This window comes from Periophthalmus magnuspinnatus, chromosome 11 (assembly GCF_009829125.3).
Source record: "Periophthalmus magnuspinnatus isolate fPerMag1 chromosome 11, fPerMag1.2.pri, whole genome shotgun sequence".
Classification (NCBI taxonomy): domain Eukaryota; kingdom Metazoa; phylum Chordata; class Actinopteri; order Gobiiformes; family Gobiidae; genus Periophthalmus; species Periophthalmus magnuspinnatus.
In genome coordinates, this window is record NC_047136.2 from 30,650,810 (window position 1) to 30,668,943 (window position 18,134).

Genomic DNA, 18,134 nt, shown 5'->3' on the forward strand with positions numbered 1-18,134 from the left:
CCACATCGTAGTTGGCCTCGGCCGGGGACGAACAACGGGAGAAGAAGGCACAGGGGAAAAGGCGATTATGGGGGTCAAAGCTTTGGGACAAGATGGCCCCCACCCCCGTGTCCGATGCATCCACCTCCACGATGAATTGGCGCAAGGGGTTGGGTTGGTGAAGGATGGGGGCGGAAGTGAACAGGCTCTTAAGTTTGTCAAAGGCGGATTGCGCTTCAGGGGACCAGGTGAACTGTAACAAAGGAGAGGTCAGTTTAGTAAGAGGCGAGATGACGCGACTAAAATCTCGTATGAACCGTCTGCAGAAGTTAGCGAAGCCAATAAACCGCTGGAGCTGCTTGCGATTGACGGGGGCCGGCCAATCCGTGACTGCCTGGATCTTTTCCGGATCTGCCTTCACCTGGCCCCGCCCCACAATGAAACCCAAAAAACTGACCTCTTCAGTGTGGAATTCGCACTTCTCTGCCTTTACGTAAGGTCTGTTCTCCAGGAGGCGTTGCAAGACCTGACGTACATGGTGGTGATGCTCCTGCGGGGACTGGGAAAATATCAAGATGTCGTCAAGGTACACAAAGACAAAACGATTCAGAAAATCACGAAGAACATCATTAATAAGAGCCTGGAACCTGGTTTTGAAAATATGGTGTCCCCCTGGAGAGGAGTGAAGGCGGAATCAAGAAGGGGTAGAGTGTATTTGTTTTTCACAGTAATGTTGTTAAGGCCCCGGTAATCGATGCAGGGACGCAAGGACTTGTCCTTCTTGGCCACAAAGAAGAATCCCGCGCCCACGGGGGAGGAAGACAGACGAATGATACCGGTGGTCAGGGAATCTTGGATATACTCCTCCATGGTTTCTCGTTTGGGCTTGGACAGATTATAGAGCTGACTAGAGGGTAAGGGGGCGCCTGGCAGTACTGGGGTACTCCGCCGGGACAGAAGAGAGGTTCGGGATATCCGGAGATGGGTCGAGAGTGGAGCTGGCTTCCCCCGCGGGAGTCAAGGTGGACTGGGCGTGGCACGTGGGGCTCCACCCTGACACCTTTCCCCGGGCCCAATCAAAGACAGGGTTATGAGTCCGTAACCAGGGGTAGCCTAAAACCAACGGAGAGGAGGAGGTGGAGAGGCCATGGAAATGTCGGGCCTCACGATGGTTACCGGATAAAACCAACGTAACGGGTTCCGTAATGTGCATCACCCGAGCCAGGAAACATCCATTGAGGGCCTGGGCATTGAGAGGGTGTTCCAGGACCTCAAGCTTGATGCTGAGTTGTTCTGCTAACTGCACGTCAATAAAATCCTCCTCCGCCCCGGAATCGACGAGGGCCAAGACGGGTAAGGTATCCGAGCATACACACAGGGTGGCGTCCAGCCACAGTCTATTATTCCTGTCTGGGATGCGAGAATCACCCACCAGTACTCCCAGTGCTACTTGTGGGTGCCCCCTTTTGGCCGAGCCGGGCAGGTGGCCACAAAATGTCCCTGTTCGCCACAATAGAGGCACGCCCCCGCTAGGCGGCGCCACCGTCGACGCTCCTCGGCCGACAGGAGGGTCCGGTCAAGCTGCATAGGCTCCTCAGAGGGCGGTGGGGCGGAGCGGGTCTCATGCCGGACTGGAGACCGCCGTTTCTCCCTCCGGTGCGCCCGTAGCCGGTTATCAATCCTGTTTGTTAAAGTAATGAGGGCGCTTAAATTGGAGGGCTCGTCACGGGACACCAGCTCGTCCTTTAAGTGTTCATTGAGCCCTCGTTAAAAGGCAGCCCGCAGCGCTCTATCGGTCCAGTCCACCTCCGCGGCATGTGTCCAGAACTCGATAGTATTGTCCGCTACTGACCTGGACCCCTGGTCGAGGCTTAACAAACGGGAGGCGGCATGCTGTTGGTCAAATACAAATTTAAAAGCTGAAACAAAGTCATTAAAGTCCAAATCCACAGGTGTGTTCGCGAGTCGTGTTTCTGCCCACTGGAGAGCCCTTCCCCCGGAGTAATCCACAGATGTAGCGTATCTTAGCGGCCTCAGAATTAAAACGGCTGGGGCACTGCTGAAACACGAACATACATTGAAACAAAAAACCCCGACAAAGGCTGAGCTGACCTGAATACGGCTCGGGATCCGTGCCCCTCGACTCCGGAGGGTGCGGCGGCACACAGGCACCGAAGGTGGGGCAGCGAGCAGCGCGGCGACTTGATTAGTGAGCTGGGACACTTGTTGAGTCACAGTCTGGTTATGATCTAGCAGAGCCGGGATAGATCGATCATGCTGCCCGATGATAACTCCATGATGGGAGAACACCTGACGCAGCGACTGGTCCGGTCCCAAGTCTGCTTGCTCCATGTTGGCCAGATCGTTCTGTCGTAATGGCTGGTGTAGGGCGGACCAAAGAGTGCAGAACTCGGGGCAGATTTACAGTGTTTATTTACAGTCTGTGCAATAAATAACAAAAGTTCATTAAACCAGCAAGGGATGCGAGTCAGAGTCCGAGGATGCGTTGTGAAGAGCGGAGACGGGAACAGGGAACAACCAGGACTTTTGAGCGAGGACAGGATCGGGATGGAGCGAGAGAAGACTGAGCAGTAGCAGTCTGAAGAACGGGAGCCAGGGCTGGAGACGTGGAGCAAGCCGAGGTCCAGGACGAGACAAGGAGGTGAAGACAAGGAGTAGACTGTACCGGAGCCGGAGCGCGGGGTCAGGAGCTGGGACGAGCGAGGGATCAGGGATGTTAGACACGCGGACCATCTGGCACCAAATGTCTTGAGCTGGTCCATCTTATACCCAGCAGCAGGTGGAGGTAATTGCGCTGATGGGCTGCAGGTGTGCACGGGAGGAGCCAGGGGCTCCGCCCAGCTCCAGACTCAGACAGGGGGAGGGGAAGGCACACAGGGAGACAACACAGGAGGCAGATAATGCGTGCATCATGACATCCAGGTTCATTATTAGATGAAAATTTCAGACCCCTCCATGATTTCTAAGTGGGAGAACTTGCAAAATCACAGGGTGTTCAAATACTTATTTGCGTCACTGTACATGTACAGTTTATGTAGAACAAGGGAGAGGCATTTTTCGGACATTATTTGACGTTGCAGTAATAACTCTTGCATCCTATTTGCAACAGTAATCAGGTTAACAAACCCTCCGCTGCCATTAGAATTAATTTCCACATCTAAGTGCAATGAGTTTGCAGTATTCTTGAATAACAAGGTTCAGGTCATTAAAAATTCCATCAATTCCAGAACACAAATAACACCCCTGTAGCCACCTAGACACTTAGAACTGACTCACTGTGCACCTGTAACTGACAAAACTGTCCAAGAGTTCATCAACATGCTGCCTCAATGTATTACCCACTGCTGAGGAACTGGCTCCTGTCTTCATGGACATTTTTAACACTTCCCTGGAGTCATGTCACGTCCCAGCCTGCTTCAAGCTGTCCACTATCGTGCCCGTCCCCAAGAAGCCCAGGATCACTGGACTTAATGACTACAGACCTGTGGCGCTGACGTCCATAGTCATGAAGTCATTTGAGCGCCTGGTCCTGCACCACCTCAAGTCCTTCACCTCCCCCCTCCTGGACCCTCTGCAGTTTGCCTACAGAGCCAATCGTTCTGTAGACGACGCCATTAACCTGGCCCTTCACTTCACTTGGACATTTTTAACACTTCCCTGGAGTCATGTCACGTCCCAGCCTGCTTCAAGCTGTCCACTATCGTGCCCGTCCCCAAGAAGCCCAGGATCACTGGACTTAATGACTACAGACCTGTGGCGCTGACGTCCATAGTCATGAAGTCATTTGAGCGCCTGGTCCTGCACCACCTCAAGTCCTTCACCTCCCTCCTCCTGGACCCTCTGCAGTTTGCCTACAGAGCCAATCGTTCTGTAGACGACGCCATTAACCTGGCCCTTCACTTCATCCTCCAGCATCTGGACTCTTTCTACTGTCTAAAGAACATTGTAAAAATCAAAGTTATATTGTCAAAACTAAGAGAGAGACTAATCTAACGGCCTACTCACTGACCTCTCCAAATGAGCTTTAAGACAGCTGCAGTACATCCAGAAAACTGCTGCTTGGGTCCTGACTAGAACCAGGATGTACTTCACACATGCGTCCTCTGCTCAGGTCTCTGCACTGGCTCCTGTGGTTCAGAGAATAGACTTTAAAGCAATTCTGCTTGTGAACAAAGTCTCTCCATGGACCAGCACCAAAGTACATCTCCCACATGTTAAAGCCATATGAACCACACACTCTGAGGATTTCAGGGACCAGCCTCCCGCTGGTGGCCAGAGTCAGGACTAAACATGGAGATTCAGCGTTTCAGTTTTATGCAGCTGAAACCTGGAAAGTCTTCCTGAAGATGTGAGACAAGCCTCTACTTTGACAATGTTTATATCCAGGCTCAAAACAGTTTTGTTTAACTGTACATATGACCAAAATGTTTTTACTCTGCACTGTTTTCTTTTAATGTTAATTTTATTATGCTAATTTTATATAGTTGTGGTCGTAAGGTCTGCGGTGCTTGTCGTGGCGGCAATCCCCGAACCCGGTGGTGGACACCGGAAGTAAGGGATGCCGTCAAGCTGAAGAAGGAGTCCTATCGAGCTTTGTTGGCTCGTGGGACTCCTGAGGCAGCTGATGAGTACCGGTGGGCCAAGCGTGCCGTGGCTCGTGCAGTCACAGAGGCAAAAACTCGGGGTTGGGAGGAGTTCGGGGAGGCCATGGAGGAGGACTATCGGACGGCCTCAAAGAAATTCTGGCAAACCGTCCGACGCCTCAGGAGGGGGAAGCAGTGCTTCACCAACACTGTTTACAGTGCGGATGGAGAGCTGCTGACTTCGACTGGGGATGTTGTCGGGCGGTGGAAGGAATACTTTGAGGATCTCCTCAATCCCACTGTCACATCTTCCGAGGAGGAAGCAGAGACTGGGGACCCGGAGGCGGACCCGTCCATCACCCTGGCTGAAGTCACTGAGGTGGTTGGCAAGCTCCTTGGTGGCAAGGCTCCGGGGGTGGATGAGATCCGTCCTGAGTACCTCAAGTCTCTGGATGTTGTGGGGCTGTCTTGGCTGACATGTCTCTGCAACATCGCGTGGCGGTCGGGGACAGTACCTGTGGAATGGCAGACCGGGGTGGTGGTCCCTCTGTATAAGAAGGGGGACCAGAGGGTGTGTTCCAATTACAGGGGAATCACACTCCTCAGCCTTCCCGGTAAGGTCTATTCCAGGGTACTGGAGAGGAGAATCCGACCGATAGTCGAACCTCGGATTCAGGAGGAGCAGTGTGGTTTTCGTCCTGGTCGTGGAACACTGGACCAGCTCTATACTTTCCATCGGCTCCTTGAGGGTTCATGGGAGTTTGCCCAACCAGTCCACATGTGTTTTGTGGATCTGGAGAAGGCATTCGACCGTGTCCCTCGCAGTGTCCTTTGGGGGTGCTCTGGGAGTATGGGGTCTGGGGCTCTTTGCTAAGGGCTGTCTGGTCCCTGTATGCCCGGAGCAGGAGCTGTGTTCGCATTGCCGGCAGTAAGTCAGACCTGTTCCCGGTGCATGTTGGACTCCGCCAGGGCTACCCTTTGTCACAGGTTCTGTTCATTATACTTATGGACAGAATTTCTAGGCGTAGCCAGAGGTCGGAGGGTGTCTGGTTTGGGAACCACAGGATTTCATCTCTGCTGTTTGCAGATGATGTTGTCCTGATGGCTTCTTCGAGCCAGGACCTGCAGCAGGCACTGGGGCGGTTTGCAGCCGAGTGTGAAGCAGCTGGGATGAGAATCAGCTCCTCCAAATCCGAGGCCATGGTTCTCGACCGGAAAAAGGTGGCTTGCCCTGGGTGGTGAGTCTCTGCCCCAAGTGGAGGAGTTCAAGTATCTCGGGGTCTTGTTCAAGAGTGAGGGAAGGATGGAGCGTGAGATTGACAGGCGGATCGGTGCAGCATCTGCAGTGATGCGGTCACTGTATCGGTCCGTTGTGGTAAAGAAGGAGCTGAGCCGGAAGGCAAAGCTCTCGATTTACCGGTCAATCTACATTCCTACCCTCACCTATTGTGTACAAATTATGCTATACAAATAAACATGCTTTGCCTTGTTTGAGTAGGGAACAGGACAGATTGCTAGACTGCTTAAACATGCATGGATGACATATAAAACCTCTTTAGGCATTTTTTTTTTTTTTTGTGAAGTTTTTCTGGTTAAGTTTATAAATTTACTTCGTCGCACAAAATTTCATAATTAAAGAGTATTGTCATATTGTTTGTAATAATTTTTTACCGTGTTTTCTCTAGTTACTTACAAATCTATATCTCTTCTTGTCATTACTATGCTGTTCCAAAGCCTATGTCTGATCTGTATTTCCAAATTTATCAATGTGCTGTTGTTTATAGTGATTGGTCCATTTTTAGCCAATCAGCAGCTTCTGCTCTTAGCAACTAGTGTCTCCTCATTTCCTCTGTTTAAGATTATAACAGTTTTTTTGTTTTGTTTTTTTTTTTGTTTAAAAGAGGCGATATTATGCAGTCTATTTTTTGGCGCTTTTTAACATGTTATAAATTTGTTTCCTCATCAAAAACATGGCTGAAGAGGTTTTAGATGTCATCCAGCATTTTTGAGTATTTTAGCAATCTCTGCTGTGCACTATTCGCAACCTTCTTACAGTTAACTGTAAGAATCTGTACAATGCTCAACCCACATGCCTATGTCATCCATGCTCCCACACAACAATTCTCCATAAAAATACAAAAGCATAAAAAACTGTACACAGCAATTTGACAAACCTGATGTGATATGTAACAGTTTCATTACCGGGATGCACATTGTTTGCATTGTGATAGCGCTCAATTCAGTTCAATTCATTTTATTTTTGTAACGCCCAAAATCACAACAACAGTTGTCTCGAAGGGCGTTCATGTTTTGGTTGATGGGGGAAACCAGAGTACCCGGAGGAAACCCATCCAGACACGGAGAGAAACATGCAAAACTCCACAGAAAGGCCTTGCCCCATATAGCATTTTCACTAATAAAATTAACATGATCTAAATCTGTTATGTATTAGCAGTTAATTCCCCATATAAGTAAAATATCCCCTCTTGAACAGAAAGAGGCAATTCATAAAATTTTATTGTTGAGATTTTACTGTACTGAATACAACTATAAATTAATTTAAACACAAATACATACCAAATGGAAACCGCATCTTTAAAGTTGCACTATGTAACTTTTCCTGTGATCTGCAACCTGCCTGTCTCCATGCTGATGTTATTGCTTTGCCTTATCTGTCTTGCCTTTATGAAATTACAGTATTTTGAACAACTTGAAAAACATGTATTCTTACTGTGAGTGGGCTCACCTCTCCAAAGATTTGACCTGTAACTTGGCCTGGTCTCGCCACCTGCTTATCCCCATGGAGAGAAATTAGTTTAATGCCATACTGTGAAAAGGTTACATGGTGGACCTTTACAAATGTTACAAATGATACCTTGAAGAAAACTGTCTGAAAAAAGAATGAAGTGAAAATTGGCACATTACTTATAGCGGACATTGTGTTTTTGTAGTGCTGCAGCTGCCAACAGAAATAAACCATAGTGGTTAGGCATTTTTGTGCATATATAATAGGGCTAAAGCCTAGGAGGAGGAGTGCATGCAGAGATGGGATGCAGAGGAGCAGGAGAGGTTGATCTGAATGTGGGCTCTGCCAATCTGATCTGACACGTGGGCTCCAGCAGTGAATCATAGAAACACGGAGCACAAACCACCATAAACCTCTACTCTGCTGCTGCAGGAGGCAATAGGGAAGAATTTAAGGGAGAATAACCAAGAAAAAGTCCTAATCTTACAATACATATTACAATACATTACAATATATGATTATGTAGTTAATAGGTGTGGACTTTTTCAACATAATTTTAGGCTTGTTTAAACATGCTTATTCTACTTTCAAGGAAAATCCCAATGGAATAAGACAGATTTGTTTTAATGTATAATGTAAGCCTAAAATTATGTTGAAAAAGTCCTGGGCTATTAACTACATCATCATAATTCGACTCTGGTCCACTATTAATTGTAAACTTTATAATTGACTGATTAACTGATGCATAAACTAATCCAAAATGTATTTGTTTTGTCTTAGGGAACTTGACAAAGCACATGAAGTCCAAGGGTCACAGTAAGAGGTGTTTAGAGATGGGGGTCCCCGAAGGGCCACTCGATGACCTGGACGCAGATGACTCTGGTGAGAAATCATGTTATTATTATTATCATCATGGGGCATTATTAAGGCTACTGACCTTAATCAACCTGTAAAGACTGAGGCAGACACAAAAGAAAGGTATTAGTAGGCATTGCGATGAAGGGCGTTCCAATTAGATGATGTTTAAGAGATGTCTCCCCCTGTGGCCTTGACCCCAGAGGTGATCAAGGTGAGGCTGAGGTCAGTGAAGGGACGATGAGAAGATACAGGGCTGAGGGGGAGTAGTACTAGTTAGTTTATTCAGACACACACAGACAAATAAATAAAACATTGTCACAGTCACATACATAGAATTTGTTCATTGTGACTGAAAAGCATAGGCTGAAGCTAAGCTTATTTATGCCTGCCTAATTCCACATATAAAGAATAATATACAGTATACAATACAGAAGAAATACATTTGTTTTTATATTCTTACGGTTACCTCTGGATTTATATTTGTATATATAATAATCATTAGTAGTCCTTTTTTATCATGATCATAGGTGTTATTTTTAATCATCAACATATCATTATTACTATTTTGTTTTCTTATTACATAATTCATATTATGTTGTAGACAAAGTTTATACTATATTCTTAAATGTTCAGTTCAGTTGTCATAGTAATAGTTATACTATTGCTCTATATTTTTCTAGAATTTTTTATTTATACATTTTCTTAAATACTTTGATTGATGTGCAGCTTTTTAATTCATTGTCCAAACAATTCCATAAATTAACCCCTGTAACTGAGATGCACATAGATTTTTTTGTAGTTCTTGCCATAATTTTTTGGAAGATGCCAGTTCCCCTCAGATTATAGCGACTCTCTCTAGGTCTAAACAGCTCCTGGATAGTTTTAATGTTTTTAGTTTAATAAAGAGTGGGTTAGTGGATGCATAATATTCTGCCTGATTGACAATCCTAATCGCTTTCTTTTGAAGTAAAAATAGAGGATTCATGTTGGATTTATAATTGTTCCCCCATATTTCCACACAATAATTAAGGTATGGAAGGAAAAGAGAAGAATATAATATAAACAGTGGTTTTTGGTTTTAAAAAGTTTTCATTTTACAAATTATAGCAATAGTTTTTGATATTTTTGTTTTTACATTATTTATATGTAATTTCTAGCTTATTTTACTATCGATGGTGATACCTAAAAATTTAGTTTCATACACTTCTTTCTATTTCTATATCATTAATTTTAATTTTAATTTGTGTAGAAATTTGTCTATTCCCAAAGAGTATATATTTGGTTTTACTTAAGTTAAGTGATAGTTTGTTAATATCAAACCATTTCTTTATTATTTTGAGCTCATTTTCCACTGTATCCAGAAGTTGATCTAAGTCTCTTCCTGAGCAGTACAGACTGGTATCATCTGCAAACAAAATACACTTTAGGTTTTTCAATATGTCACATACATCATTTATATACATAATGAACAATTTTGGTCCCAAAATGGAACCTTGTGGAAATCCATGTGTAATCGTCTTTTTATCTGAATCAAAATTGTTCATATGCACATACTGATGTCGGTTACTAAGAAAACCAGGCGAGTGCAGTGCCTCTGACACCATACCTTTCCATTTTTTTCAAGAGTATTTCTATTTCTATATTTCTATATATTTCTTGGTCAATGGTGTCAAAGGCCTTGCTTAAGTCTATGAAAACTCCAACTGTGTATTGTTTATTGTCTGTTGCTGTTACTATCTCTTCAACTAGTTCCATGACTGCCATCGAAGTGTTCCTGTTTGATCGAAACCCATACTGATGGTTACTTAATTAATTATTTTTCTTAATAAAGCTATCAAGCCTTACTGCAAACAGTTTTTCTAATATTTTTGAAATTTGCGAGAATAATGAGAGGGGGTCCTGGCGAGGTGGTGGGGCGCAGCAGGAACTGAAGAATGCATCCGTGATACGGGTTTAAATAGGGCAGACTGGGTGCTGGTTGGATGAAGAGGAGGTGTGATGAGCAGTAGTGAGAAGTAAAGGAGTGAAATGATGAAGGAAACTTTAGAGAAGTGGTGAGTAGATGGGAGCGGACTTAGGTCTTTCAGGCTGAATTTATGCTAGCTCCATTACTACCATAATCACACTTTCTCTTTGGTAGCACCAGTTAAGCAGGAATCCCATTCATTACAGTGGTGAATTTGAGAAAATGTTTTGCCACTAAAATCTGTTATGCGGCCTGGCCAAAAAAGTAGCCACAGAAAAAAAAGGTCACACGCTAATATTTGGTTGGAGGGCTTTTAGCTTTGATTACGGCACGCATTCGTTGTGGCATTGTTTCGATAAGCTTCTGCAATGTCACAAGATTTCTTTCTATCCAGTGCCACATACATTTTTCACCAAGATCTTGCATTGGTGATGGTAGAGTCTGACCGCTGCACAAAGCCTTCTCCAGCACATCCCAAAGATTCTCAGTGGGGTTAAGGCCTGGACTCTGTGGTGGACAATCCATGTGTGAAAATGATGTCTCATGCTCCCTGAACCACTCTTTCACAATTTGAGCCCGATGAATCCTGGTATTGTCATCTTGGAATATGCCCGTGCCATCAGGGAAGAAAAAATCCACTGATGGAATAACCTGGTCATTCAGTATATTCAGTATATACTCATTCTTTGAGCACATAACCTGAACCTAGACCTGACCAACTGGAGGAGGCTCGTACTGATTTGCTTAGGTAAATCCAGGTGGTGACTTTTTTTGGCCAGGCAGTGTATAAAGTAGGTTGATTTGTGTCAAATGTTCTATATGACCACAAGTCAACAATGCAGCATTTTTCTTGGAGGGCGTAAAACAGCTGCGTGGTCCATAGAACTATAAAACTCTTTTGCTGTCAAGATTGGCAGGTCCATAAAAAATAATACAACCCCAGCCATAACTGTGCTGGGGCAGACTGACAGAAAGTGGCTGCCCATCTCTGACCTCTATCAAACGTAGTGTTAAACAAAATATTAACACTGGCAACAAGGGAGAAGCTTCTTGCCCATGGATACAACAGTTGTATGTAATGCTAGTAGCCAGGATTGAGACACACTATTGCAGTAATTGGTGAATGAATGTAGGCTAGGTATTTTCAAGGTATTTCTATTTTAGTGCTACCTGACCTTAATGATACAGTATGTAACTTTATGGAGGTGGCTTATTACCTGCATGAGCCCATAGAAATACTTCAGAGCCTTCTCCATAGACATAGAAGAATTTATGCCATACTATGGAATATTATAGCTAGAGGATCAAAAAGAAGAACACTTCCATGGAAACAAACAGGAAGAGACCCTCCTCCAGGCCAAATAAAAGTCTGGTTTGCAGAGATGCAAGTCCACTCACAGTAATGATGGATGTATTTTCAGTGCAATAAATATATCCAAACTGAAAAAATGTTTTTATTTTAGCCTGTTTTTGTCTTAAAGTGACAAACTTTACTTGACTTTAAATACAGTTTTCAGTGGATTGCTGTCTAAACTGGTGCACACCATTTGTCAAGTTTAAACCAACTAAACAAACGGCAGTCAGGTCTGTGCTGTGGCGTCAAGAGGGATTTTTGTGTAACTCTTCTCTCTGTAACTCATTCATCATTAATTTCCATGTCACATTTTCACGTAAATTTTCCCTAATCCCCAAGTCTTTTCCGTGTTTGTCAGAATTTCTTCTCGAGGTTTTCCTCCCAGTGTGAAAGCCCTGACCTCCCTCCTCTTTTCCTTTTTTGTGTTTGTTTTTTTCTAAATTTAGCCTCTGCAGTTTCCTCGGTGCGCTGCTGTTAGCCGCCCACGCTAGCTGCAGAGTTGGCGCTGAAGAGTTAGCATTAGTGCTGCATTTAGAAAGTCCACTTAGAGCCGTGAACATGGCAACACATCCACAGCCTGTTTAGAGGAGGGTCTGAAAGAAATGTGAGAAATATACAAACACCATGTTAACCTGGTGGATTGGAGGAATAAGGGGATGGAGGTTTTTAATGGCCACAGAATGTAAAGATTGATATTTTTGAAGTTAGATTGACAGTCAATTATTTTCTGATTAGTCAATCAGTCAAAATATTATTTCACATATGCATTTTTTACACGCTTATAATACAATTAAAGCCCCAGTATGTAACTTTTTAGCCAAATCATAGACTAAAATAATAGCATGTTGTTTTGTTTTTTGTTTTCATTTTTGTTCTGTTTATTCCAGAGAAAAATATGTGTCCTTACTTTGCGTGTGCTTGTATCTTCATAAAGCTGACACTTATTTGGCTTGCTTTCTTCCAGTTTTCCATGGGAATGTGGCATAAAAACTCTCTCTCTCTCATTCTGTTTCTCTCTCTGTGTCTCTCTCCCTTTCTTTCTTTCTCTCTCTCTATTTATGTCTCCCTCACTCTGTCTCTCTCTTTGTGTGTGTTTGTCTCTCTTTCTCTCTGTGTGTGTCTGTCAGTCTCTCTGTCTGTCTCTCTCTCTCTGTGTCTCTTTCACTCTCTCTCTCTCTCTCTCTCTCTCTCTCTCTCTCTCTCTCTCTCTCTCTCTCTGTCAACACATCCAAATGCGTTAACAAAGGACTGAAATATGTAGTGACATACTAATTCAACAACTAAAACCACATCTACAGGGTGAGCGGTTTTGTTGCAGTATACGACAGGAGATTTTGTTATTTATGGAAGAAATCATGGTACTTGCAGTATTAGTAATTTGCTAATGTGTTCATTTAAATGATGATTTTTATTTAATTTGGATTAATTAATTGCAGCGCTACTTGCCTTGACATGTGTATGACATATTTGTGTAGTGTAGCAGTTGCTTGAGTTTTTGTAAAGTTTATTGATATTTTGCAGTGTTATCACCACTACCATCGTGATACAATGCACACATTCACAAGATGGTCTGAAAAATAAAGAACAAATACAAAATGTATTTAAACAGCACATTTTCAGGAGCCTGTGATCATTCTGGTCAAAGCTCAGTTTAAAGTCAGACAGAGCAGAGCCTTCAGTTAGCATTGCGCCCCCGGGAATGTTGGTGACATCAGCTGCAAAGTATCAATAATGTCCCAGTCCACTCCCACACCCCTGACCCTTTGTATGTGTGTCTGAATAATCTGATGCCGTAACATTCTCTCTGTTTTCTGTTTGTCCTACAGGAGACCGAAGCCACGTGAGCAGTGTCGACCGCCCCGACTCAGACGGGGATGATTCGGATGAAGACGATGAAAATGAAGAAGAGGAGGAGGACAGTCAGGCTGAATCTGGACTGTCCACCAACCCGTCTGTGTCTGCCAGCCCTCAGCACTTCCCCTGCAAAGAGTCAGATGCCCCACCAAGTGCCCTGCTCGCTCAAATGTCCATCAGCTCCGTATTACCTCTGTGCCAACCACAGCAGCTCACCGAATCCAGCATTTCAGACTCAGATTTGGTCCCCATGTTAAGCCCAAAGCAGCTAACGGGTAGTGGAGGTGTTAGCGGTGATGTTAGCGCAGCACTGGGAGTCACAGATGTGCAGAAGTTGCCCTCAGCAGCAATAGTGCCCCCTTCAGGAGTGGCAGAGGTATCAGATATAGAGTCAGTTCATATGATGAGTCCTGTGTCACCCTGCAGACAGATGTCCATAGACTTCCCAGACTTCGAAGGTCCACTAAGTCCCCCAGCCCCCGGAAACCTGGCTAAAACTGGACAGGTACACAATGTTATAACTAAAATATTCAAATTATGAATGCTTTTTGAGTCTCTTGATGGTCTAATATTTGTGCAAGATGGGGCTGTGCGATATTGATCAATCACTGTTTAAAAACTATTAAATATGGCTTTTCAAAATTTGAAGAATTTTACATAATTGTCAAATTCATCACTCCAATCATGCATATTACAACATTGTTAATTCCAAGATTGTAATACAGTGGTCCCTAGTTTATCACGGGGGTTACGTTCCAAAAATAACCCACAATAGGCGAAATCCACGAAGTAGGTCAGCTTTATTTTTTTTACAGTTATTATATATGTTTTAAGGCTGTAAAAACCCTCACCACACACTTTATATACTTTTCTCAGACAGGCATTAACATTTTCTCACATGTGTAATTAATTAAAAGTGACTCATGTGTATTTCAAAGTTCCTCTGACCGTGGCTCTTCGTCCTGGCGCTGCTCCACTGTAGTGTTGATCTAACATTTATGTAAATTTGGCTGAACACCTGTGCGGGTTGAGGCCTGGTTTTGTGTTGTCCATTGCTGTTACTTGTGTATTATTATTGAAGAGAAAATAACTTCCACTGAACTCCAATGTAAAAAGAGAGTTACAAAATTTTAATTCACAGCTTTGCAAAATCCTTTTTTATAGAAGTAATCAAACCAAGTCATTCTCAAAAATAAAAAAATACTACGGGAAGAAAACCATTTGGTTCCATTTTGGCTTTGTGCGCTGCCCCAACTCAGCACGTTTCCCAAGCGTGTGCTCTTTTCCTCGCGTGGCCTCATTTCCAGGCACTCCTCCCACACATTGGTATCGATATGTGGATGACAACTGGACTAAAATCAAAATTCAAGATCTGGAGCCTTTTATTGTACATATCAATGCGGTGGATCCAAACATCAAGTTCACACGGGAAGAAGCCAAAGAGAACAAACTGGCCTTCATAGATTGTGCAGTTACAATAGGAGAGGACCGGCGACTCCAGGTAGAAGTCTTCAGGAAGCCCCCTCACACTAACCAATACCTCCTGTTTGATTCACACCATCCACTGCAAGTTATCCGTACTCTACAACACAGAGCTCAAGTGGGGCCCACAAACACAGAGGGAAAAGTGAAGGAGGAACTACACATGGAGAAAGCCCTGTCTGCTTGTGGATATCCAAAATGGGCCTTCAATCGATCTAAAGGGGCTAAAAAACAGGACGACAGGGAATCTGAACCCAGAAGGAAAGGTGTTGCCATTCCTTACACAGCGGGTGTGTCGGAAACACTTCAGAGCATTTTCAGACAGTATGAGATTGATGTCTTCTTCAAACCCACTAACACTTTAAGACAAAAACTGGTTCACCCTAAGGACAAAACCCCAAACCATAAACAAAGTAATGTAGTCTACTCCATTTGGTGTAGTGAAGAGTGCAGTGAGTGTTACATTGGAGAAACTAAACAGCTACTCCATAAGAGAATGTACCAACACCAGAGTGAGAGTTCCTCTGGACCCCAGTCTGCTGTAGATCTCCATTTCACTAACCACTCCTTTGAAGATAGTGAAGTTCAGATCTTAGCCAGAGAAAATTAATGGTTTAAGAGGGGAGTTAAAGAAGCTATTTTTGTTAAGAAAGAGAATCCTTTCTTAAACAGGTATGGGGGGCCTGAGACATAATCTTTCCCCCATCTATAACTCCATCCTCAGACCCAGAACAATGAGAACAATAGCAGGGTCGTTAAGGGCTGAATAGTGTAGTCTCAGCTGAAACTGGAAACAATAGCTGTTTACAGTTTCAGTGTAGTCAGCCCCTCCCCTTGATAGATATAAGGCAGTGGCCACCAGCATTCTGACCAGAACTGAAGAAGCGGCTTGGATGAACAACAAAACGTCTTAATGCTTACAATGATTTGTTCAGATGACAGATGTAACTTTGTATTTTGCTATGGATCAGACCTGGACGACTGAGGGTTTACACAGTAAACAGTGACAGTAACATATTCATGTAGAACTTAAATAATAACAGTTCTAATTTTAACATCAGCATTGATGCAATAAAATAAGTGTAGCTTAAGTATATAAATCAAATATTAAATCTTCAATATGAAATTATTCATGTAAACATAAATGAATTTAGTTTTGATTAAAATTTGATTAATTGCACGACCCTTATGCAATCTTAAAGAGATATATCCCTGTACATGTCTTGGTTGAGGACCGTCTTGTCACATAAAAGCAAATTACTAACAAAAAAACTAAACGAAACACAAATGGCACAGAAACCTTATTTTCTTGTTTGGAATGTAGTTTTTATTTGGTTACAGTTGAGGTATTCTTTATTGTCCCTGTGGGGAAATTTCTCAGTATATACACAATTTCAATGTTATCTTGTATGTAGACAGTCTATCATCCCCCTCTATTAGGGTGTACTATAGTTTAATTTATTTAAGGAAATCACTTTTTAAACCACAAGCAATAATAATATTTCCTGTTCCCTTCTCTCCACAGGACTCTCCATCACCCTCTTCTGTCAAGGCGTCAGAGCTGTCTCTCCCGGTTGACCGCGGGACTCAGACTTCCATCTTCCCCTGTCACACTCCTCTCCTCTTCCCCCAAAACCCTGCGCCTGCTCCTCCCTCTGCTCTGCCCATGAATGGAGAGACCCACCTCTTCAGCCACCTGCCCCTCCACTCCCAACAACCCCCACGTTCCAGCTACAACATGCTGCCAGTAGGGGGCATCCAACTGGTTCCCGCTGGGTTAGCCGCTTATTCCACATTCGTGCCAATCCAAGCCGGGCAAGTTCAGCTTACCATACCTGCTGTTGGGGTCATTCATCGTAATACAAGTCTGCTACCAGCTCCAAAAATGTCTCCGCAAGCAGGGGAGGAAATCCAGAGTAATCCTGTTTTGGTGCAAGACCCGAGTAGCGTAGTTCCTTGCTTCCCTGTAGCACAAACGCTACAACCGCTCAACTTAGAGACGCTAAACATCATGGGAATTGCTAATACCGGGCTAGCGTCAACGCAGCTACTTCAACAACAAGGCTTGACACTAAATGCAACGCTAGGTTTGCAAGTGTTAGCGGCTAGCCCAACATCACAAAGTAGCACACAAGTACCAGGGTTGCAAATAGTTAATATAGCGTTACCAGCGATTATACCATCAGTTAGTCCAATCCCAGTGCTGAGTCCACTTACAGCGGGAATGGACAGGCAAGAAAGCCCAGAACCGCAACACGAAGGTGGGCAAAGTCCAGGGAAGATGCCAGTATCGCCTGCTCCGGTGGTGGCTAGCAGTCCTCCAGTGTTAAGCGCTATCCCTGCAAATACTAGCAGCAATTCAAAATCAGCAAATGCAGTTAAACAGGAAGTAAGCGCATCCATAGAGCAAAAATTATCATCAGTCCTTGAAAACCAGATTACAAAACCGACAAAAACATGGCAGAAGTCGATGGAGGATTACAACGAAGCTTCCAGCGATGATGAGGATCGACTGGTTATTGCCACCTAAACAAAGACATTACATTTTTGTAATTTTTATCACTCTTAACACGTTTATAAACACATATTCAGGGGTTTGTGTGTTTGCAAAACGCTGTCAAAAAGCACAGATGCTGACATTCGTAACAACAGTGCAATCTTATCACTTATTATTATGACCAATCATTTTTGCTTTTTGTCACTTTTTGTTTTTTTTTCTTTTTGTAAATGTTGTATAGACAACTGTGCCTTTATGGAGTAACTTGTAGATATTTTCTTTACGTAGTGGCTTATGGATTTTGAGAAGTTTTTTTGTTTTTTTGTTTTTTTTCGTAAATTGGATGGATTGTTATAAGTAATTGTACATTTTTCTGGATGAGAGCAGTGTCTGTACAGATGTGATGCTATATATTTATTCTGCTCCTCCGAGTGGTGTTTCAGTCCATAGGATCATGTGCATTATGATGGTAGCTCTACATGGTTGTATCAATATTCTTAAATGTATCAGTAAATATTTGGTAATAAAATACAAGTGATGTCACAGACTTTGTCTCAAATTGACTGTTTTTGAAAACATTTTCATACTATTATATAATGTGATAAAGGTACAGTATATAATTTATCTGGTGGAGGGAATATTTAATCGTGTGGCTTTAAACTCTATTGAGACAAGTAGGTGACACGACAAGGCCAAGGTACATTCAGGTGTGTGGAGAGGCCGCTATGCTAATAGTGAGAATGCTTGTTTCCCAAGTCATTTTTGAACAATAAAAACGCATTTAAATGAATAAA

At 43.5% G+C, this 18,134-nt stretch overlaps 1 protein-coding gene across 1 annotated transcript in view; it reads left to right on the plus strand.

Annotated features, from left to right (window-relative positions):
- Positions 1–17,887, plus strand: part of hivep1 (HIVEP zinc finger 1) — a 106,622-nt gene extending 88,735 nt beyond the window's left edge. The window contains exons 7-9 of the mRNA XM_033991494.2: positions 8,110–8,211; positions 13,334–13,866; positions 16,369–17,887. Coding sequence (XP_033847385.1) covers positions 8,110–8,211; positions 13,334–13,866; positions 16,369–17,373 — 1,640 coding nt within the window. The 3' untranslated portion in view covers positions 17,374–17,887. The remainder of the gene's footprint in view (positions 1–8,109; positions 8,212–13,333; positions 13,867–16,368) is intronic.
- The last annotated feature ends 247 nt before the right edge of the window (positions 17,888–18,134 follow it).